This window comes from Amblyomma maculatum, chromosome 3 (genome assembly GCF_055883805.1).
Source record: "Amblyomma maculatum isolate TAMU_Amacu chromosome 3, ASM5588380v1, whole genome shotgun sequence".
NCBI classification, from domain to species: domain Eukaryota; kingdom Metazoa; phylum Arthropoda; class Arachnida; order Ixodida; family Ixodidae; genus Amblyomma; species Amblyomma maculatum.
The window spans coordinates 101,110,355-101,134,993 of NC_139346.1; the positions used below are offsets into that span (position 1 = coordinate 101,110,355).

Consider the following 24,639-nt stretch of genomic DNA (forward strand, 5'->3'; position numbering starts at 1 on the left):
GAAATCGACGCCCCACACCTTCTCTACAACTGTGACGTACGCATTATTTAACGGGGGTGTTTATTTTAGTCAAGAGCCTGAGAGTCCCCAAGGCAAGCCAGCTTCTGCTTCATCTTCATCACACTCCAGCTTCTCCCTTCTTGTGACCTCTCAAAGTACTTATTTTTACAGTTAACAATCCCGGGGTCTAATAATATAAGCCCTAGCGCTGAGTGGAAACGTCATATGGAGTACAGCGGACATCCACCTATAAAATAAAAGCATTACGCATGATATCACGTTACCTTCCTCTCCTGACGGTCTTCCTGTGTGCTATTCTTCAGTGCATTCTTTCATTTAGATTACTCCGAGAAGAAAACCTTCTAAAAATGCTGAACCCTTAAAGAATCATAGCGTAGAGGCTTCGTTAAGTGTCATTATGATGCGCAAAATCTCATATTTCACATCAGTGTTAAAAATATTACGAGCCTGAGATTTAGATCTAAAGCTGTCACTTTGCATCTATTGCTGAACTAGCAATTTTTCCACAATTTTACTGAATCTACATCTACTGTGTTGACATATATTCAAAATAGCTGCCGCTACATATTTCCAACACCTAGATATGAAGGTGTTGCATTGATGAAGTCAGGAAAGGAGGATCTATTTTACAGTGTCTATTTGCAGATGCGGTGCAAAGTTCCCCACGACAATCAAAATAAAAGTACAGAAGCCAAGGTTGAAATATTTCCAAATGAGCGGACAATACCTTTCAACATAGCAAAGGTGCAAATATTATAGATATATTAAACGTAAAAGCCTCCGTTTATAAATTACCTCTTGAATAGAATATATATGCAATATACTTAACTAACTCTCCTATCCAGTACAAATTCATGCCCATCGTCATTCACCTGGCTACGCCCACTGCAGGCGAAAGACACTTCCCGTACCCCTTCGATTAACCGCTCTCCATGCCAGCTTCCTCGGTGTAATCGCCGAAAGCTTCCTTATCGTATTCGCTCGCCTAACCCTCCCCCTCCCCACATTTCCGCTGCTATGCCTATGCTGATGCGTGGGAAAACAACGTGAGAGCAACAGCTTAATTTGATGCAGAATAGAGCTGCCGCCTCACTAAATAGTCTTCCTTGCGTTCTACAGGGGAGGCTTCGACGTGACCAATGATGATAACATCTGGACAGTGTTGGCAACCTGCGCACCATACGCGTTGGTGCGTGTAGCATTTGACCAGATGGCAGTGCAGAGGTTCATGGCTGCCAGAACGCTCCGCGAGGCGAAATGGTGAATCTTCGTTTCATTGTCTTGCAATCTTTTCAAGTGAAACCCATTGCGCTGCCAACGTTTAACTTTGTTTTAGGATCGCCATCGCAGGCGCAGTCTTTCTTTTGGCTTTCTTTGTGTTGATGCTCGCCGCTTCATTTGCGGTAATCTTCTGGTACAGAGACTGCGACCCGCTCCTCTACGGTGCCATCACGACGTATGACCAGGTAAACGGTTTCCTTCATATTTTCACTGGCTCACCGATTCAAACGTCATGCGTGCTTTTAAAGCTCGTCCTGCGGACGCGTTGAAACGTTAATGGTGTCTTCTTAAATAATGGGACCGATTATAGATACTAAACAAATGGAGAGCAAATGCCCCCCCCCCCTCCCCCGTGGGAAAATCTACGGTTATGTTGAGATGTATGCCACGATTAACGATCCCCAAAAATATGTCGTTCGTATTATTTTTCCGCTAAAATCAGATGTTTACAATTTATCGGCGTGTATCCAACAAGTATAGTATCGTTCCGATAAATATTTGTCAAAATACTTCACTTAAGGCAAATTTTGAGCCTCTGACCTGCTATTTCGACTATCGAAACGCCAACAGACGTAAATAACCTGAGCAGCCATATGTGATACGGTATTACGCAGGTGGGAAGATTTAAGAGAGATATCCAGCGCTTTTTGTCACAGATATCGCTACGTTTCAATCGTTTGTTTTTTATACGAACAACCATTTTTTCCCGCTACTAGGTGTGCCATCCGTTAAACTGATTTGTCGCCTAACAGAATGTGGCATTAAATATTTTTCATTATTTTAACCTTTTAGCGAACGAGATAGTGATTCGCAATTAAAAAAATTTACACTAAAAATAAAGGAAAGGCTTAATACGGCGAGACCTAAGTATACAAAGTTAAAGGGCACGACTCCTCCATGAATTTCAGAGGGCCTCAAAGGCACCACAGCCGGGTCTAGAGGATTCGATATTGCCGAGGAAATTTTAAAGGCAGAGGTCGTGGTGGCGCTGGAGGGAACGTGTAAGGAAACTGAAAGGCTGTGTCAAATTTCTTATAGCTTGTTTTCACTCATCATAGTCTATGCGCATTCTGTCTCCCCTATACTTCTTCCCGGTCCTCATGTTTGTGTCTCTCTCTCTGTATTTTTTAATTTCTTCAACCAATTTTTTACTAGTCAGACACATAGTTTCAGGCTCGACAAATGTCACCTTCCTCAGTTTCAGCTGTGTTTCATTGATTAATTTCGTTTCGTACCATACTAAATTTCCGTTCAAATTACTATTCGGCTTCGACATACGAAAATGAATTCAAAATATTTCTTTTCAGTTATTCAAGCAAATTTAGACCACTGCAAACACGCAACGCCGATATTAGTAGACAGCATTAGAAAAAGCAATTTTGATTTTGCCTTAGTCTAAGATCGGTGCACGAGGGGTGTCACCTTCCAAGATTACCACCAGATTGGATCAAGTCCAAGGCACCGTCTAATCCTAGATCTGCCATTTTCATACGTACCACTCGCTTTGATTTTTTCCATTGGTCTCCACCAGTCGAGTCATTGCAATATCTTGTTCGTACAAAGCGGCATCAATCGTCCTCATTTCCGCATACGCGCAACCTATTACCATGACACTGACAGTAGACAATTTTTGTTATTTATTAAAATTGGTTTTCAGGCAGTATTGTATATTTGAGGAGGTATGCACTGGTATCAGTTATGTTTGCCAGTTGTGTGAAAAAGAAGCAAGTGTGCCAGGCAGCATAAGAAGCGAAGCAACAGAAGAAGAATCAATCGATCGCCGCCAGCCACTGCACTGCACGTGAGAAGAAGAAGCGGCCGGAGCTGGCCACGCGCCGCTAGTCACGCAACTCAAGGTCATTTTATTTTTTATCTAATGCTAGGCTTTAGAATACATCAAAATATATCGCAGCAATGAAAATGAAACCCACCAACTCCTAGGAGTGCGCCTTAGACACACTAAGATTCTCCAAGCACCACCAAGTACTCTAACTTTGGTAACCACTCTAGGGCACAGGTTTGATAGTTTGATATTTAAAAACCTCAATGAACTTCTGGATATTTTTACGAACGTATATGCGTGCCGGTCGGACATCAATATCTCAGTGATACCCGGCCATTCGGGAGCTCCATACTCAATGGAGGCTCACAAACATAACTAAACAGAAGGCAACCATCTTCATTATCTTTAGGAAAAAAATCTATGTTATACGAAGTGAGTGGTAACTCTTTTTTTAACAGACCTTTGTAGCACGTCCCAGAAATAAGTCCCTTCGCCACAGTGCTAAAATTCGTGAGCTATTTTACAGATGAGGCAGTTAGATTCCCATTGTAGGAAAAAGCCACTTTTTTCTTGGAAACGCTTATAGGCTATATTCCAATATGGAGTTTGAAAATAAATCTTTTTGTTCTCGGTGGAACCTGGATCTTCTTAACCTTCTTCGAAACAATACTGCCTTGGCCTCCAGGATATACGGCCCTGTACATGGGCTCCGGAAACAGTGTCACATAAGTCTCTGTACAGTGTCTGTCGCTTAACATTGCTTAGGTAATTCATTGAAAACCTGGAAGTTATAAATCTTACATTGGAAATCACTTCTTTAAAGAAACCGCAAATCCCTCTTGTCATATACACCATTCCAATAACAAAATTGGGCAGGCATGTCCAAGAACTACTTGGTACACGTTACACAAAAAAGTATTTGACGGAAAAACATGAACCTATTTTTTGTCCGCCGCACGACCAAATGCGCAATCCCCAGCTGCCTACTTTGACGTACGTACCTCCGAAAATTCGCCAGAATAGAGAGCTTCCTTGCGGAGACGAAAATAAAAAATGCTCATCTTTCCGCGATCAGTGCAGCACTTGCAGTACGTACCAGAGCTTGCTTACAAAAAAGGTACAGACTTTTGCTCTAGCAAACAAATACAGATCCGCGGTTTTGCATTGCTCAGCTTATTTTTTTTATTGGACCTGCGTTTACTAATAGCGTTCTGTATCATGGTAGAATGCCAGAGGGACACATGAGTATTTACAGGGGTTGTAACCTATTTAAGAATGGCAAAACATTGGGGTGGATGGCCATTCCCGGCTTTCGTTTACAGGCTACAGAAGTAAAGCTGGTGGTTTATAAGACGACGTGGCAGTTTTCTGTACAAATCAAAAGAGCATTTGCAGGACAGAAGACGATATAAGAGCTTAAGTGAGATTACTGAAAGCTTGGTTAACTGGGGAAACTGCCGGGGGTTTGGGTTGAAGACCAAATTGCAGATTACGTGAAACGCGCCGCAACCAGCCCAGTGCCGCTTTCGCTTCAACATCTAGACGATTGTAGATCTTAAGCCAATTTTGAGTTGCATTAAATGCCACTTTATGTTAAATATATTCCCTTAGATGAAGACACGATTGGAATGAACGTTGCGGTGTGTTTGAAATTGCCATCTAGGTCATGTGGCTGTGACTTCATGACCCTCTCGACCAATCCGCGTTTACCACTAATTCCCAGCTAGACAACACCTGCCTTTCAGCGAAATAGGATTGTTAGGCTATTAACTAAATCCACGCAATGTCATTGCGCTAGCAATGAAATCAGAAACAACACTCGTGATTGCCTCTAACGTTTAAAGTCTGTAAAAGAGTGACAGCGCTGTTGTAATTTTGAGACTTTTTATAGGAACCACTTTTCAAAATTCTTCCAACATTATTGAACATACAAAAGAGCACATAGCAAACGAAATACTGTAAGCATGCTTAAGCTTGACCTTAAGAATAGGCGTGATGGGGCCTTGAACACTGTCTTCTCTCCCATTCCGCGAATTATTATTAAACATTCGTACACCTCCCAAACACACATTAGAAATATATAAGCACTAAAATTGTTTTGCTAGGTGCATCTCCAACACTCTAGTACCAGCGAGCCTCCGTAAACTGTGCTTCTTGCGCATGGCATGCATACGGTCAAAGCTGTAATCCCAAAAAAAGACGAGTTTATTATAATGATTGCTTCTAAAATACTCCCATTAGAAAACCTCATGATTTTGCGCTTCAATGGTACCCTTCCAAAATTTGTTGGTTTTGTTTAAATGTGAGCTATTGAAATACCCGTGCGATGTAATCTGGTTGTGGCACGATCGCCTTGTCCCCCAATCGAAAATTTTCTGGCAGGTTTGGGTGAGCCGCCGTAGCAAAGGTCTGCGGTAAGCTCGGCGGTATCTTCTGCCGGAAAGAGCTGTATACTTTATCGAGCAATATTCGCATTCATGAATATTATCACTTTTTTTTTCTAGATGGGCTCTATACATGCGCATTTTCTGTTCCGGTGAATTACTCAAATTAGTGCTGGAAAATGTATCACAGAGATAAGTTTTGCCTATGGGCTTAGTTTACTCATGATTGCGTCAAAATGATAGAGCAGCATAACGGCAGCCAAATTATATTCCTTTTTATGAAAAACAACAATGTTTGACGCTTTGTATTTTCTGTTTCAGATCCTTCCTTATTATCTGAGGGAGAGCTTCTCTGACGTCACCATGTTGAGGGGACTGTTCTTGGCTGGAATTGTCTGTGCTTCTACAAGGTACAGTGTTGCTGGTCATCCGTAGCTAATAAACCTTTGGATATCTATTTTATCTAATGGTACACGACCTACCATTTCGATAAAGAGAAACAAACAGAAAAAAACATGCGACTATTTTAAGAGACGTACATTACCACGATTTGAACAAAAATGATATTGTGTACAGTCACCGCGATGTGGCCAATGTCTTGCCATTCACATATTACCACTGTCCTCGGCAAACAAAGCATGCTTTTGTGCTTACGAAATGGTCATATAAGCTCACTTTATGATGCTAGTAATGACTTTAAAATGATACAATACTTCTTTCCGCCTACTCGCAGCACGGTTTCTTCTGTCGTCAACTTCCAAGCAGCGATGATCTATACAGATATTGTCACACCTTTTGTCAAGATCAGCGAGCGCAAAGCAGTTATTCTCATTCGTATTCTGGGTAAGATATATGGCATGTTTACTTAACATTTTGGTTTTCTCAGCTATAAATGGCTGTAACATGTATCGAGACCACAACTTGTTGGTTCTAGCATACATTTCTGATATAATAAAGGGAGGTTTCTGTAGGAAAAATTATTTGAAAGTCTCTCAGCCACTGTATGGTAAATAAAATTTTCTAATGATCTTCACACCTACAGTGATGAGAGCAGCTTTAGTTAAGATTAAAAGCATTTTCTAAACCTTAAAAGCGGCACATTAGTAGAAAGCCAGACAATTTTTATCAAATTTGTCATAGTCAGGTATCAGCAGAAGGAAAGATACCAAACAGAGACACGCGAATGGCTCAAGAATGCGCTTCGCTAAGCTCTTTCAGAAACAACTAAATCTTTTTCTACTTACATCGCCCAAGTTTTATTTTGTTTTGTTCTCAAACGTTGTTTGTATGTTTGAATAAATGTGATTGTTGAATGTGACCACTGTCGCTAGTACATATTGCTTTCATGTAATTTTCGTAGTTTTGTTAAACGGACAGAAAAAAATGTTTAGTTTGTATTTGTTGGGTCCCTTAGACACATAAATTTGGTCGCCGAAGTTTTAATTTTATATACTCGTTTTTATTATAATAAAGAACTTTCAAACTTCAAAAAACAGGAAGAGGCGATAAAGCGAAATTTATATCTTTTGCAAAATGCTATGCAAACAAAAGCATCCTGCATGCATTGAGATGAACTAGAGTGCAAGTGAAATATGTAAAAAGGCACCTTCCACTATCCCACTCAAAAGGTAGATTTGAGGTCCCATGCTGCGCGAAGATACCTTCTTGCTTATAACGAGATTCACAAGGACAATTGGGCCAATGAAATATAGTTGTTGTTTTTTGTCTAATCTCAATTGCCACAGGTAGTCGCGGTGCAACACTTATTATTTATTGACCCCTGTAACCTATGTAACACCGGAGTGCATGCGGATTGCTTTCAAAACCGCGATTCTTGATTCTAGTTGTAACTCATGTGTCAGCAATGGCGCAATTCATTATAGCACACGACGTTTCGTTTCAGCTTTTGCGAGCGGCACCTTAATGACCATCTTTGCACTATTTGTTCCATTCCTTGGGAGCGCCATGCGGGTATGTTCGCAGTGTTTTGAACACTAAGTCTTCTATATTGCAGCTATGTCTCCTCTTATGCCTTCACTATTTTCAATATGGCGCAGCTGTTCGTGTCCCTGTACTCTTCGGGGTCTGGTCCATTTGCGGGTCTCGTGCTGCTGGCGATATCATCTCCATGGGTGAATGCGAAGGTTTGTTTTTGTTTTCTCATTACAGACTACCTCCTCCCACGGTCTTTGATATTTATCACCATACATAAATGTCTTGAATTTTGTCTGAAACGTTTCGACGTGTTGACTAAATCAAATTTAGTCTAAGCTGATGTCACTTAAAGGCAGCTTGGTAGATATTTCGGGCCCAGTGTTTTTTGTTTTTTTTTTAAATATGCGTGCGGCCGCGAAGTGGCACTAGAATCAAAACTGAGGTGGTGGCCATGCCTGGGCATTGAAAAACACAAATTGTAATTTTTGGGTATCAACTCTATTATCAGACTGCCATCACCAAATGTTCATGCTAGTTTATTAGTTTCAAATACTTTGCCCTTTTTGATTTAGCAACATGTCACTAGCTCCCGCATCTTATCGTACTGAGTGTTCGAGCACTCAAATAGTTTTTATCTCACATTTTATATTGCCCACTAATTCTCCAAGATATATTTGCAAAGAAGCATTTCTGGGATTATTCCAGTATACTTACTGTCGTTTTTTTGCTTTAAGTGGCCATAGCATTTAATCGCTTAGTTCACTCCTATTCAATTCGTCGAAGCCAAATGTACCAGCGAAAAACGACCACAAAATATCGCACTTAATAAAATAATTTGCATTTCGCCAAAGCAGAGACGTACGTATTAACACTACTGTAATATTTTTCTACCTGTGCATTTGTGTATTCGTTTTCTCTAGTTATGCTGCTTTGACTAAAATGCGCAGTAGTATGAAGGCTTTTGTTGCAGTGAAAATATTTGTATTATGGCGAAAAATGCTACAGTCATCTGTAGTACTTTACCACACTGTGGCAAAATCTACTATACTATGTATTACTGTAGTGTTCAATGCAGAATTACAGTATTACTATATTTTAGTACGCTCATTTTTATAATAACTAGAATTTTGCCGCAGACGCAAAAGGGAACGATTAGCAAAATCCGGACAACCCTCACTCGAACTATCCTCCGGTGCAGGTTGCAACAAGCCAATGCCTCGTCGCATCGATGATCGCTGACGATACTTATTCTTTGTGACATATTTTATGAGCCAAGCGCACGCTTTCAACCTAACCTTATTGCACTGTCACTGTGGTACAACTTCCCTTACACAAGCATTCCTCATTAACTCGCTGCAGTCGTCTGAGCATGGTCTGAGCACAGCTCGAGAGGGGAATAGCGGTCGTAAAAAAATAACGCCGCAAAAACGCTTATCTAAGTCTAATGCGCCAAGCATGACGAATAACATTCCATTCAGACATAGTACTTTATTAGGTACACCACTAAATAGTACTAGTGCCTAAGTTGCTTAGGCGCCACTAAACCCTACACAACAACAAAGCTGAACATGGGCTAGTGCAAAAAGCGCTATCCTTCATCCGGGCTGCTGATGAAGCTAAAACCAGAAGTGTCAAGCTGAACATCCGGGGAAACCACAAGAACTCAGGCTATACACTTGTGCATCCGTTTGCATGCGCGCCGCAAAACGATATTTTGTTTCTTCTTGTGCTCCATTTCGTTTTGGGTGTACTAGTACTCGAGAGCCTCAGTCACATAAGCAGCACAGCCATGTGCACGTGCTGACGTATACCGTGTCATCGCTCTCCATCTCGAAACAAATCGCCAGTATTTCGTCCGGAGAACGTTTGGGCCTGTCAATCTAATGTATAACATGGACATTATAATCATCATCATCAGTCGAACTATACGCACTGCAGGGCGAAAACCTCTCCCATTTTCCTCAAATTAGACCGACTATTTGCAAGCTGTATCCACTTGACTGCTGCGAGCTTCTTAACCTCATCCACACACGTAATGTTTATGTCCCCTGCTACGCTTTCTTTCCTTGAAATCTACTTGATTACTCTTAGAGACTATCAGTTATCTTCTCCGCATTACATGTCCAGCCCATGCCCGTTTCTTCATCTTGGTTTCCACAAGAATGTCAGTAACTTGACTTATTGCTCTGGCCCAATCTGCATGCTTCCTATATCCTAACGTTACCCTATCATCTTTCCACAGCCCTGTGCGTTGTCCTCAACCTAAGTAGAAACCTTTTCGTTATGTTCGATGCTTCAGCCCCATAGATGAGTACTGGTAGGATGTTACTGTTATACACTTACCTCGAGTGAAGCCGGAAAGCTGCTAGTCATAATGTGTGAGTATACCTTCAAAATTCACTCCATCCCAATCTTATTTTATCAGTTATTTCCGTTTCGTGGTCTGGATTTGCGATTTTTCCCGGTCATAAATAGACATGTCCGCTCACCACTTCCAGCGCTTCGCTACCTAGTGTAAACTGCAGTTCCTCCTTTCACAGGCTGTTCAAGAATACCTTACCGTCCTGCATATTGATTTTCAAGCCTATACCTTTCTGCTATTCATGTCCAGATTATCAATGACTATTTGCAGTTCATCTCCGGAGTCACTTAGCAAGGTAATGTCATCAGCTACTCGCAGATTACTGCGGTATTCTCCAAAAACCCTTACGCCTAACTTCTCCTATTCCATGTCTCTGAATACTTCCTCTAAGCAAGCTATGAACAGTACTGGGGATGTCGTGTCTCCTTTCTGTAGGGGAATTTTTTAATTTATTTATGCAACACCATAGTTTCGATGCAGCCACTATGTGTATCTTCCAATGCTTTCAAATGTGAATCTACACCCTGAGTTTTCAATGTGTACATACCCTTCATGGTTTTTACTTATTCAAGTACTTTTTTGTAATCAATGAATGCTATATAAGGGCTGGTTATATTTCGAGTATTTTGCTATCACCTGATTAATAGTGTGGATATGATCGATGGTAAGTATCCTTTCCGAATTCTTGCTTGATTTTATGGTTGATTGAAGCCGAAGGTTGTCATGATCCTATTAACGATTACCTTAGTAAATACGTTGTACATAAAGGATAGTGAGCTGACTGGTCTCTAATTTTTCAAGTCCTTAGCGTCCCCTTTCGTATGAATTAAAATAATACTGCACTATCATCCACAACTGCGCTTTTTTCGATGTCATCAGGCGTTTCGTATACAGGGTGGCTAGTTTTTCTAGTACGATATCCCTTTCATCCTTCAAGAAACCTGTAGTTACCTGATCCTTCCCAGCTTCTGTCGCCCTTCATAGCTTCTAAGGTTTCTTCAAATTTCAGAGCACCTTATGTCATCATCATGATCGTCATCAGCTTGTGTATAGACCGTTTTACCGAGAGCAAGCAGAAACGGAGTAAAATACTCTCTAACCAGATTCCTTGCGCCGGCCCATTGTTGCCAGTACCGAGTGGGCTGTGCATTCGCACGCTTCATGCATAGCAGAGTGGCCTTGCACCTCGGTATATTGTCGTTTGGGAGACTTAAATACTTTTATTAGCGCCCCTTTTCGTGGTAATGTCATTGGGCCAGCAATGCGTAATAGCGGAGAGCACAAACAATCAAAGAAATCGCAAGGCGATTGCCGAGAGCGTATTCGAGAAGCATGCAACAACAGTCCGAGTTGGGCTGTTTCTGCTTCACCGCTTTCCAGTCTATGCTGATTTCATTCGCCTATGAACGTTTTGAGTGCGTCAGATGGACTTGGTACCGATGACGGCTCCATTTTACTTACTCCGCCGTTCTAAACACACACGCCGGGCAGGCCATGCCTCCCGCAAGTCCTCCGCACCAACGATGCGGTGGATCTCCACAGCGAGCGCAAGAAGAGTGTGCTAAAATCGGTTCTTCATTGAAAGAATACGCTGACAGCAAAAGAAAAAATCTTTCTCGCGGATGTTTGGCCCTCCCCATACCGATTTTATAATAACTGCAATAAAAAAAAGTTTCGCAACACATTGCCGCTAGTGCGGCACGCGGCTCATCGTCTGCACGCTGGCTCCGCTGGCGTCGCCGAAATTTACATCTTTCTTTTACTGATACAATGGGGTCGGCAGTAAGGCAGTAGTTCCATGAGAGACCATTTACTCTAGAGCTGAGCAATTACAAAGCGCCGTCGGATGCTCCTTCGACACGAAACAACTAAGGCCTAGCGACGACTAGGGAGTAGCACTCGGCAAGAGTGCCGTCGTCCATCACGATAGCGGTCGGCGCCGCTTTCGTAAGCGCTGCTGTATGTGCTGCAAATTTGTCGTCTTCGTTCATGGTGCAAGTGAAAGCGCACGTTTTACGACGTTTTGCTCAATAATACGCCGTGCAAACGATGGTGCTACGACGTACGGGACGGGGATATATGATGTCGTTACGCCGCAAGACGAACACCAAGGCTGCATAGAAACGTCGATGGATGGTACTTTAAACACTACTTCTTTTACGTACTGTTCTTGAACCGTGCTTTAACTTGTAAGTATACGTTGTTCAAGAAGAACAGCTCGATCGTACATTGAAACGGATTGAACTTCACGTTAAATCAATGCGGCAATGACTGGAAAGCATCTCTCGTAGTGTCAGTATTCCGCGTTCAGTAGCAGCCAGTACGGTTCATTCGCTGTGTGTTTCTGATTGCGGTTGTAAAATATAATCGAAAATACATGTATTGGGAAAGATGCAACAGATGTCAGCTGACGAGTTCGGCCTGCGGAAGCGGAGCGCAGTTCTTCGCAGTTACTTCAGCTGCTATTGCTGTTTTCAAAAGCAGCTGCCATTCGAAACGGAGGGTATATGGCTGGCCGGCGCGCTCAAACAAAGCACAAAATAGCACCAAGATGTCGGATACCTTTCACGAGCATCGCGAAACAGCACATTTACAGTGCCGCATCGCAGCATCAGCATGCACAGCATAGCCCGAGAGAGCGACAAGAGGAGCCGGAGCGGACTTGCCCAGTTTGGCTCATACGGGGCGCCACCATCAAACTAAGATGGCTGCGCCCAGGCATCGAAGCTAAACTGATCTATACCCACTGCAGGGCAAAGGCCTCTTCTATAATCCTCCAATAGCTCCAGTCCTGTGATAGCTGCATCCACTTGACCCCTGCAAACCTCTTAAACTCATCCGCCCACCTAACTCTATGCCGCCCCCGGCTACGCTTTCCAATTCCATTGCAATCCAGTTTGTTACTCTAAACAACCATCGGTTGTCCTCTCTTCGCACTATATCTCCTGGCCATCCTCATTTCTTCTTCTTGATTTACACTAGAATGTCAGTTACTTGAGCTATATCTCTGACCCACACTGCATGTTTCCTATCTCTTAATGTTACGCCTCCCCTTCATGGATCACTGCCTTGTCGTGGCGAAGGGGCTTGCGAAACTCGATGAAGTCGTGAGCTCTGCTGCGTAGGGCCACCCAAGATAGACAGGTCACGGCAGAGAGTTCTGACAAAATGTGATTCACTGGAGAAGGTAATGGCAACCCACTCCAGTATTTCCTGCCAAGAAAACCCTATGGCCAGTCACAATATCATTAATGATATGGCGCCGGAAGATGAGCCCCCCCAGGTTGGAAGGCGTCCCACATGTTACTGGGGATGAACAAAGGGCGATTCCTATTAGCTCCAGGACGAATGAAGCGGCTGGGCTAAAGCCAAAAGGACGCTCAGTTGTGGGTGTGTCGGGAAGCGACCGGAAAGTCCGATGTTGCAAGGAGATGTATCACATAGCAACATGGAATGTAAGATCTATGACGCAAGGTAAACTGGATGACGTCAAGCGAGAAATGGACAGATTGAACATTGATATCTTGGGTATCAGCGAGCTCAAGTGGACCGGAATGGGAGAATTTAACTCCGGCGACCATTATGTCTTTTATTGTGGGCACGAATCCAAGAGAAGGAATGGGGTCGCTCTCATAGTAAACAGAAGAATGGGCAAAGCAGTGCTAGGGTACAACCCCAAAAACGACCGAATGATTTCACTTCGGATCCAAGGTCACCCTTTCAACATAACAGTTATCCAAGTCTATGCACCGACCACTACTGCTGAAGAAGCTGACGTTGAGAGATTTTATGCGGACCTACAATGCCTTTTAGACCGCACCCCATCATCAGACGTCGTTTTTCTCATAGGAGACTGGAATGCTAAGGTAGGGAGTGAAGAAATATCCGGAATTACAGGCAAGTTCGGTCTTGGTGAGCCAAATGAAGCTGGGCAGAGGCTAGTAGAGTTTTGTGAAGAAAACAACCTGACCATAGCGAATACTCATTTTCAACAGCACAAGAGGCGCCTGTACACACGGACTTCACCGGACGGTCTGTACAGGAATCAGATCGATTATATTATTCGCCGGCAGAGATAGAGAAGCGCTATACAAGCAGTAAAAAGAAGGCCTGGGGCCGATTGTGGCACCGATCATCAGCTTCTTGTTTCCAAGATTAAGCTTCGATTGAGGAAAACGCAGAAAACTAGAAGGCCTTTCAGGTATAATCTGGATCAAGTTCTATTAGAATATGCTGTGGAAGTGAGGAATCGATTTCAAGAATTAGATCTAGAAGACAAAGAGCCAGAAGAGATGTGGACTGATGTTCGTGATATAATACAAGAAGTTGCTACTAAGGTAGTTCCAAAGCAAAAGAAATACAAGAAAGCAAACTGGTTTTCTGAAGAGGCTTTGCAAATAGCTGAGGAAAGGAGGATGGCAAAAGTTATGGGGGAAAGAGAAAGATTCAAGGTTCTCAATGCGGATTTTCAGAAAGTAGTAAGGAGAGATAAGAATGCCTTCCTGAACATACAGTGCCAAGCAGTTGAGGACAACAGCCAATTAAGGAACACAAGAGCTCTGTATAAGACAATCAAATATATCAAAGGAAGCTTCTGTGCTAAGATGGGCGTGATAAAGGACAAACGAGGCAAGGACCTCACTGAAGCCGCAGAGATAAAGAAGAGGTGGCAGGAATACAAAGAAGAACTGTACAAGAAGGACCCGAATGTGCAAACCCAACATAAGACGGTTGTGATCACTGATCTCGAGCCGGGCATCCTGAAGAGTGAAGTTGAATGGGCCTTAGCCAGCCTTGCTAAGAACAAAGCTAGCGGAATTGATAGCATTCCAGCTGGGTTGCTTAAAAACCTCAACCATGACGCTGTTAACATTCTGCATACATTATGTCAGAAGATTTGGACAACCCTGCAGTGGCCACAGGATTGGAGGAGGTCAGTTTACATCCCCATTCCAAAGAAAGGCAGTGCCAAAGATTGTTCCAAATACCGCACGATCGCGCTTATTTCGCATGCTAGCAAGGTGATGTTGAAAATCCTCCAAAGTAGGCTGCAGCAGTATGTGGATCGGGAGCTTCCGGACGTGCAAGCAGGGTTTCGCAAGGGCAGAGGAACTAGAGACCAAGTTGCCAACCTTCGCTGGATCATGGAAAAAGCAAGAGAGTTTCATAAACCCATCTAATTCTACTTTATTGATTATGCGAAAGCGTTTGACTGCGTAGATCACAGCAGATTGTGGCAAGCTCTCCAAGAGATGGGAGTTCCAATTCACCTCATCTGTCTCCTCAGGAACCTGTATGAAGGGCAAGAGGCCACAGTCAAAACTGGGCATGGTCTTACTGATTGGTTTCCGATTGAGAAAGGAGTGAGGCAAGGCTGCATACTGTCGCCCTGCCTATTTAACCTATATGCAGAGTGCATCATGAGGAAGGCCGGTCTGGACGAGTCTTCAGCTGGAGTGAAGATTGCTGGAAAACGTATCAACAACCTTAGATATGCGGATGATACCACTTTAATGGCAGAAAGTGAAGCGGAACTCAAGAGACTTCTGATGCGCGTACAAGAAAAAAGTGAGAAGTTTGGGCTTAAACTGAACATTAAAAAGACAAAGATCATGGCGTCTTGCCCTATCAAGTCCTGGAGCATCAAGGGACAAGAAGTGGAAGCTGTGACAGATTTTCTCTTCTTGGGCTCCAAGATAACCTCGGAAGGAGACTACAGCCATGAAATTAGGAGACGCCTGCTTCTGGGAAAGAGAGCAATGGTTAGCGTTGACCGCCTAGTAAAGAGCAGAGACATTAGTCTGCCAACCAAGATCCGTATAACTCGTGCTATGGTCTTTCCAGTTGTGATGTATGGATGCGAGAGTTGGACTGTGAAAAAGGCTGACCGCCGAAGAATTGACGCGTTTGAATTGTGGTGCTGGCGAAGACTCTTGAGAGTTCCTTGGACTGCCAGAAGATCAAATCAGTCAATATTGCCGACCATAAACCCTGACTGCTCATTGGAGGGTCAAATTCTAAAGTTAAAGCTCAGCTACTTTGGTCATCTGATGAGAAGAGAGGAGTCGCTGGAGAAAGTTTTGATGTGGGGAAAGGTTGAGGGTCGCCGGAGAAGGGGTAGGCAGCGAACGCGATGGTTAGATGGCATCCTCGAGGCACTGCAGATGAAGTTATGTGATGTTAGGAAGATAGTGAGAGACCGGAAAGCGTGGCGTGACATGGTCAATAGGGTCACGAAGAGTCGGACACGACTGAACGAATGAACTGAACTGAATTGAACTGAATGTTACGCCTACCATTTTACGTTCCATAGCTGTCTGCGTTGTCCTAAGCCTACGTAGAACCCTCTTTGTTAGCCTCCACGTTTCAGTCCCATAGGCCAGTACAGATAAGATGGAACTGTTGTATACTTTCCTCTTCAGTGATACCGGTAAGCTGCTAGTCATAGTCTACGAGTGCTTGCCAAATGCGCTCCATCTCAATCTTATTATCCTTGTTTTTTCCCTTATATACTTTCAGTAAAATGCCGCACAAACACATGACATTAGGTGAGAAAACATTTATACGCTCACAGACCAATAGTCTTGTCCAATCTTTCTTTCCCCTTGCTCTGATTGGCAGAGCTTTTTCGTGGGTCAGAACCTCATGGCCTAGCGAGAGCAATTCAAACTCAGTTCAGTACATCTGCTGCAACGCGCATTTTCTCCAGCGGATCTTTCAAGTACACCAACCAGCAGAGTGAGTGATGGAGCCTATGTTGCTAACTAGTGACTGACAATAGTTTCCTCTAGTGCTTTCAAAATTAAAAAAAAAGGAACACATGCATACTTTTCAGACCAGTCGGGCTCGATCTTTTTACTAGGGTTCAAGTATAAACCGGTGACCTTCCGCGGAATGTTTTCAACGAGGTATTTATTGCACCGAAGAAATATTATACATACATGAACTATGTGCAAACTACTGAGAAAGCGGCATCAAATAAACACAATGCGCAATAGTGTGGCTCACTTAGTCCACAAAGCTCTTGGCAAGAGGAAATCCAAAGAGCAGACTCACAGTCCGGTTCTAAATGCGCCTGTGCATACAATTCCCTTAGATGAGATAAATGTACGTGTGCTTCCCTCGCTATAGAATCAGCTTATATAAGGTCAACATCTGGCACTTGAGGTGGTGGCTCCCAGATTCGGCCACAAGTGTACTTGAACTCGTGGTCTCCAGCGCCTGGTAAATTACAAGCTATTGTGCAGGCGAAAATACAGTTCTTACGAAGCACACATTTACCAGCAATGCAGATATTCATAAACATGCAGCTGCAGCTGATGCATCCGCAGCCAATGGCATTCTTGTAAAATCTCTGGAAGTAAGCAAGCACCACAAGAAGAGAGAATTTTGCTAAAATGAACACCACAGCTGCATGAAAAGTTGCAGTTAATGCAACCCCACTTGCCTGCTGCGTCGTGTGAGGAGAACGCGTGACCAGAAAACGTGACTGGAAAACGTTTTTCGAACTAAACAAAAGCGTCTGTCACCCCAGAAAATGAACAACCTTCCATCTTTTTCCAGCGAGTGCGCTAACGTTTAATCTACTTCATTCTTTCTTCAAGCATAATATTTCCTACAGTGAAAACGGGCTATATATAAAGGAAATATTTACTAAGATTTTATGAAGCGCCGCAAAAACAGCACGCTGAAAATTTAGAGGATTAGAGCACTAGAGAACTTTCAGGGCAAAACAATTTACTAAGCGAGACTAACACTGCTATTCAGTCGGTCTGTTGATACACGTCCCTCTATTGAACAATCATTTGACAGAATATAAGTTTTATCGAAAAAACTGATCCACAGTGCCAGTCCATATTCTAGTTTTCATTAAGATCTAGCTGTGGTCTATTACAAAAAAAAAACATCAATGCATACATCAACACATTGCTTTGCAGTGATGTTTTGAATGGAACTTGAAGTGAATAAAATAATTTATTAAGGACCGTTCCATTGCTGCTCATAATTACGATTTCGTAATTCTCCTTGTTCTTCGTGATGGCGCCGTGGAGCGCTGAGGAAAGTACAACAGCGCTATTAGAAAAAGTTTACAATGAAAAAAATATTCAAAAAGCTGCTGCCGCGTGCAGGCTTTCAAGACAGGCGAATGCGTCTCTAAATCTGGCATGCAAACTTCAAAACCAACCAAAGGCAATGAAGCTTCTGTTACGCAGACGCGTGGCGCCATCTAGCAAGGTTGACAAACAACAGAACAGACATCTCGGGTGGTTATCCTCAGGTAGCAGCACGTGAGGCGCAAAATGCGTTACAAAAAGCAGTTACAAACGAACACGCAGCAATATAAACGGATGCAGTAAGAGATATGCTTTCTAATTACTGCACCTGTGCAGAGTGAAGTGCTGTTGTGAAATGTTTTTCTCCGATTAATATATAACACTAAATGTTCTGCCCCGGCATTCTGCGGACCCCTTACAACCTGCAGAACACATCAGCGCTTCACGACCGAAACAAAACAGTACCTAAGCAATAGTTTGCATAGTCATTGTACATGGTGTCTCAGCGAATCTAGCAGTGAGCCGAGCTAGAAGCAGCGAGTAGACCCCCGATCAAGCTTGTTCTTCGAGTCGTCGCCAGAAAAAAACACTAAATATGGCTGAAAATATCGCTTCATCCTCTCATTTTTTTTTCTTAATACTCTGGCCTACATCATAATAAGTAGACGTCAGGCGAGGAACAAGGTAGCGAAATTTTAAAGTTTATGGCTGGAATTAGATGCAGGATTTACCCTATAGCCGCGAGTTTCACATAAACAATGTATTTCGATGCACTTCATTTTCTCTGCCAAATGTTTGGGCTTGACCAAGTAGTTGTAAATGCTTTTCTGCTTTCGTTCATTGTGTCATTCGATCATGGTGGTTTTTATATTTTTATAGATTTGTATTTTAAAATATACAAGAATGCCTCCGAGTGCTTTAAGCAGATGAGCATTTCAAAGCTGACACTTTATGCATCATCATCGATCTTGTTATTGTATGATTCATTAACTAGAATAAATATAAACATCATTTTGTTTACCATTTCTAACGGCAATGTTAATATGCTTAATGTAAACCCGACAAAACCGAAGGTAAGACCCCGAAAATTTTAAATTTCTTAATTTTTACTAACGTTTATTGCTGCCATACCTCAAAATATTTTACGTCAAAATAAACCATCTGAGATATTTCTGAGTTTCCATCCGCGCCTTTCATATTTATAAAATGACGTTACTGAACATAATACTGTCGTCACTACCATAATAGCTTTACACTGTCAAATACGCAAGCGGCTTTCATGTTCGACGGTAAAAAAAATGTAATTAACGCCATTTGATACATGAGATATGCGTGCAGTCAACTGAACACGATTTAGATGCGCTTTTTTGGCATTCGATATTTCGAGCCGAATTGCTGGTTCTTGTGCTTAAACTGGGTGCCAACCTTGCATGTTGGTGTTCTTTAATTTCACCATTTATTATTGCCCCCAAAATCAAAAATATAAATATTGATTGAATAATTTCAGATAATAAATGGTCTATCCATTATTTTCTCTAAACGCACGATTTACGCCTTGCTGTACTGCACTCCTACATTGACCGCACCCAGGCATCTGTCATAGCTTTTGAATTGCAATTGGCTAATAGTCTAAATAGCACACAAGACATTTCCTTTAACATAAAACATCAAATGCCACTCGCCACCCATGATATGGTTCCTGACACCTGGTTTATTCCTGAATATTCTGGTTGCATATTCCTTGCGCATTCTACCATATACAAGTGTGATAATTAATTTCGTGTCCCCTTAGTTATTTCTTTTTACTACCGCACCATTGGTTGTTTTATTTGACTCAGCGATATTAGTTTCAGTGCGAGAGCTGTAGTCGCTTACACTCCCCTTTAAGTATACCACTGCGTCGAATAGAGCTGCGTTAATCAGAAATAAATACATAATAATAGTCCGAGTGCGCCCTTTCAAAAGTACTTATTTGCATTGCAGGGTGCAGCATGGGCCAGCCTGCTGGTGTGCGCTCTCCAACTGTGGCACGCGCTAGGCAGGAGTATCTCCGGCTTTGCACCGTCGCCAGTGCTTTATGGAACACTCGACCGTTGCCCACAGCCTGCACGTACTGATAATACCAGCAACATTTCCAGTATACTCTCGCCAACTTCGGTAGCAAGGTTAGTGCTTTCATAAGCAAAATATATAGAACACTGCATTTGTATTAATCCCGAGTTATAATGAGATATCAGGAGCTGTCAAGGCACTTCTACATGAAGTCATCGCTCGAAAGAAAGAAAGCATATATAGAAGACGTAGCACAGTAATCGCAAACTTTGTGCCTTACATGAAGGATGCTCAAGGACTTGTCTGTAAGCCTTTTGAGCTGCATGTTAGGGTCTCGGTAACTGCATCTGATGTACAGAACGAACATGAACTTAAATCTGACGCTTTAGAATGAAATTGTGTAAAGAACTTTTTATTCCAATCTATGCTGCAAGCATGTTCCTTCAAGAATGCTGCGAAACTTACCTCCAATACTAAAATAAAGATCGAGTCTTCGCTCTTGGAGCTCAGTAATTTAGCAGTTCAACACGGACAGCCAATGCACCTCCTTATGTATTTAAAATTACGCACGATAGCGCATATAATAATGCTGCGAACCATTTTAACCTTTTTTTTTTTTTTTCGTAAATCCCCGGCACGCGGCCTCATATTCCTGAATCTAGCGCAGGGATCAATCTTGTACTCTGTATATGCGCGTTGTCGCGCGAAGCAAATTTATCATTTTCGTTGGCGTGCAAGATTCACCGAAATGCGTCTCGAAGATTTCGGCCACTCGCATGTGTTTCTGCAATGCTCGAGGTAATGCTAGTCACCGTGTTTGGCTTTATCTAGATGCTTCTTCGCCGCAATTAAATTGAGCGTTGACGGATGCGACGGGAATTGTCAGCTCATTGAACAGAGAGCACCTTTGTTGCTATCGCCGCGCTGAGTTGTTTAGTTCTTTGGCGGGCGCAAGTCAGCCTAATAAAAAGTTGATTTCAGAGGAAAAATTTCTCTCTTCGCTTTTAGTGCCTACGGTCTTGTCATCAGCTCCTAACAATGTAGTTAGAGTCATTTCGAAACTGTTGCTTAACCATCTCATGAACGCTAGTGCAATAATATTACAGTAACCTCAAGCGAACTACACACTGGTTCGCAAATAATATGATAATCAATAGTTAACAACCACTAGTATCACTTTCTGCGAGAAGTCATTGTGAAAAAAAAACATACATAAATGGTAGGTTTCTAATCTATTATATAAGATAATGTACGAACCTTTCATCAGTTCGAAGTCATGCTTGATAACTACTCCTCGCAGAGCTTACACATTGGTTTTTGGACTCTATCTAAGTGTTCATGAATGCGGGATGGAATCCCGGCTGCGTGGACAGCTTTTTGATGGAGGCGAAATTCAAGGCGTCCGTGTGTTGTCCGATTTCAGAACACGCTAAAGAACCCCAAGTGGTCGAAATTTCCGCATCCCTCCACTACGGAGACGGTAAACCACATAAACGAAACCAAATAATTTGGGACATACCTAACCAGCCAAAGGACGAGACACAGGAAAGAAGAGGACAGGACAAGGCTGGACTAGCAAGTGAATGTTTATTGATCAGAAGAAAACAACGAAGACTCCTTCCGAAAAGCACGTGCACAACCCAACCGGTGGATTGGCAGGAAATTGGGAAGAAGATGAAGAAGCCAATTCAAAGTCAAGGCATAACTAACGACTTTTCTAATAGATCAAATTCCTTACAATGAAGGCTAACAGACGCCTTAGCCACACACTTGTCCTCGGCTTTAGCAAAGTAAAATGCTTCAACCAGCTCTCTGCAGAGTTGATTACCATTGCTGTAAACTGCACCCGTATTATTGAAATCAGGCGCACAAAGGGACGGGTCATGCTTCGACTTACACTCTCGGGATTGCACATGTAGCGCAAGATTGGAACTCGCCTTCCCTCCCAGAGAATTAGAGTGTTCCGTCAGGCGCACATTTAGACATCTGCCTGTCTGCCCGTAGTAGCACCGGCCACAATTCAGCGGAACGTGGTAGACCACATTCTTTCTGCAGGTGGTGAACATTTTCTTATGTGACACTGCGCAACGAAAACTACCACGAGCTACACTGTCGAGCCCCTTTCTAACTCTGGCGCACAAGCCTCCTATCTTGTTTCTCACTGTAAATACAACGTCAACGTCGTACCTTGCCGCCAGTTCCTTGAGTCGGTGCGAAACGCCATGGAGGTAAGGTATGGCAGCCACACGGTCGAGGAAGAGCAAAACGGGGCAGGGTGATGTTGGTGTGGCGACGCAGCGAAAGAAGGTGGCTGCCATACCTTACCTCCATGACGTTTAGTTAATATAGTGTACTATTTTAACGGTAGTGTGCCGAAAGAAGGCCCGCGCCAGCGGACCGCATGAAGCAGGTAGTGCAGAAATCTCGGGCGTCCGCGCGGCGGCGCCTTTCCCTTTCCGCTGGCAGCCCTTGACCGCGCTCTGCCTTGGAGTAAATGCACTGTCGAGGGCGTTCTCTAATTCAAAGATTAAGGTAGCTGTTCTGTGAAGGATGGATTAAGAGGGAATTATGACCCATCAGGACCTTATCACTTTTTTATTGTAGCCGCGTGGTTACGGCGGCTGTACAGAGCCCACCCGTCGTTCTCACACCGCCGCCCTCACGCTCACGGTCACTCCAACGCCACACACAAAAACTGCTCTCAGTCAGCACCGGAAAAAGAGAGCAAGTCAAAATCGCCTGGAATTCACAGGCTTGAAGGGTCTTGCATAAGGCACGGTGCCTGTCATTCTATACGCGAGCGCCGCAGAGCTGTCCGAACAGAGTTAGGAGGTCGAAAGAGTTGCGACTCACGATAATAAAGACAGAATGCAATCGCTAACAGTGCCATATTGATTGTATGCGAAGTTTTCCACGCGGCACCGCGTCGACTGAAGAAGGCCTTCTTAATGCCGTGGCGATCTTGTTGGGCGCTGTTTGCAAAAAGATCATCCGGGCGCGTTCCCTCGTTGACCTCTCGGGACATGTGTTTTGATTTCATGTTTGTTCACTCTGCAATCCACAAAAAACTAAATAAGCAAACCTTGCTAGAGGAATGATTGTTTTGGCCCTAGCTGTAGTACCGGGCACTGCAGCCGGCGGATCCGTGATTGTGACGCTCTAGACTTATCGTTATATTTAGGGTTTCCGAAGTAATTGGTACTATGTCCTGCGGTACTACGTACTACGTCCTACGTCTACATTGTACGCGCACTTCCTGGCGGTTGATGATTACTTACGTAGTATTTTATTATTTAGTTTTCGCAAACGGCACCTGTTTATTCCAGAGGGTTACAGTGCAATTTGCAGCTCTATATACGCGCACTCCTTTCGTATGTTGCGCTACCACACTGGTAATTAATTTAATACGTTGCGATTTCGCGTTTGAGCGCAGACCCTACGAAGCACTTGTTTGGAATCATCCGGAAGTCCGGAAGTTCAGTGAATATTCGCTTCCTCTCTAGAGAGGTTCCTCACGACTGTATACGCATGAAACTGCCTATCATTTTATAACCTTGCTTGAAGCATTATTCCCCCTTCATGAATCACTGCCTTGTCATGGCGGACGGGTTGCGAAACTCGATAAAGTCGTGAGCTCTGCTGTGTAGGGCCACCCAAGATAGACAGGTCACGGCAGAGAGTTCTCACAAAATGTGATTCACTGGGGAAGGTAATGGCAACCCACCCCAGTATTTCCTGCCAAGAAAACCCTATGGCCACTCACAATAGCATTAATGATATGGCACCGGAAGATGAGCCCCCTAGGTTGGAAGGCGTCCCACATGTTACTGGTGAATCTGTGACAGATTTTCTCTTTTTGGGCTCCAAGATTACCCCGGAAAAAGACTGCAGCCATGAAATTAGGAGACGCCTGCTTCTGGGAAAGAGAGCCATGGCTAGCCTTGACCTGCCTAGTAAAGAGCAGAGACATTACACTGCCAACCAAGATCCGTATAACTCGTGCTATAGTCTTTACAGTTGTGATGTATGGATGCGAGAGTTGGACTGTGAAGAAGGCTGACCGCCGAAGAATTGATGCGTTTGAATTGTGGTGCTGGCGGAGACTTTTGAGAGTTCCTTGGACGGCCAGAAGATCAAATCAGTCGATATTGTCGATCATAAACCCTGACTGTTCATTGGAGGGCCAAATTCTAAACTTAAGGGTGAGCTACTTAGGTCATCTGACGAGAAGAGAGAAGTAGTTTGAGACAGATTTGATGTTGGGAAAGGTTGAGGGTCACCGGAGAAGGGGTAGGCAGCGAACGCGATTGTTTGATGGCATCCTCGAGGCGCTGCAGATGAAGTTATGTGATTTTAGGAAGATAGCGAGAGACTGGAAAGCGTGGCGTGATATGGTCCATAGGGTCACAAAGAGTCGGACACGACTGAACGACTGAACTGAACTGAACTGAAGCATTACTTATACGGTCGGCGCCGACAACCCTTCAGAAGCAATAAACACACTGCTCAATGTGAGTGACAAGGGCAAAACTATGACCTCGAAGCCTATTAATAAGCTTTAATTGTTCTAATTAAAAATTAGATGAAGCTGAATCTTCTCTTATTAATGTAGGAACAGCAAGCCTCCAACCCGCGTGTTTGGGGGTCGAAAAGTGATTTAATAATTATTAATTATTTGGCAGTATACGTGGACAGAAGGTCGTTAGGAAACTTAACTGTCCCTCTTTAGAACATGCTCATCGTGGATCCAGATGAGGCAGCAGCGTA

General features: G+C 43.3%; 1 protein-coding gene across 1 annotated transcript in view; it reads left to right on the forward strand.

Annotated features, from left to right (window-relative positions):
* Positions 1–24,639, forward strand: part of LOC146195433 (putative sodium-dependent multivitamin transporter) — a 125,139-nt gene that overhangs the window by 54,818 nt on the left and 45,682 nt on the right. The window contains exons 7-14 of the mRNA XM_084596795.1: positions 1,141–1,281; positions 1,358–1,487; positions 5,791–5,879; positions 6,203–6,312; positions 7,373–7,440; positions 7,527–7,613; positions 19,804–19,985; positions 22,071–22,082. Coding sequence (XP_084452921.1) covers positions 1,141–1,281; positions 1,358–1,487; positions 5,791–5,879; positions 6,203–6,312; positions 7,373–7,440; positions 7,527–7,613; positions 19,804–19,985; positions 22,071–22,082 — 819 coding nt within the window. The remainder of the gene's footprint in view (positions 1–1,140; positions 1,282–1,357; positions 1,488–5,790; positions 5,880–6,202; positions 6,313–7,372; positions 7,441–7,526; positions 7,614–19,803; positions 19,986–22,070; positions 22,083–24,639) is intronic.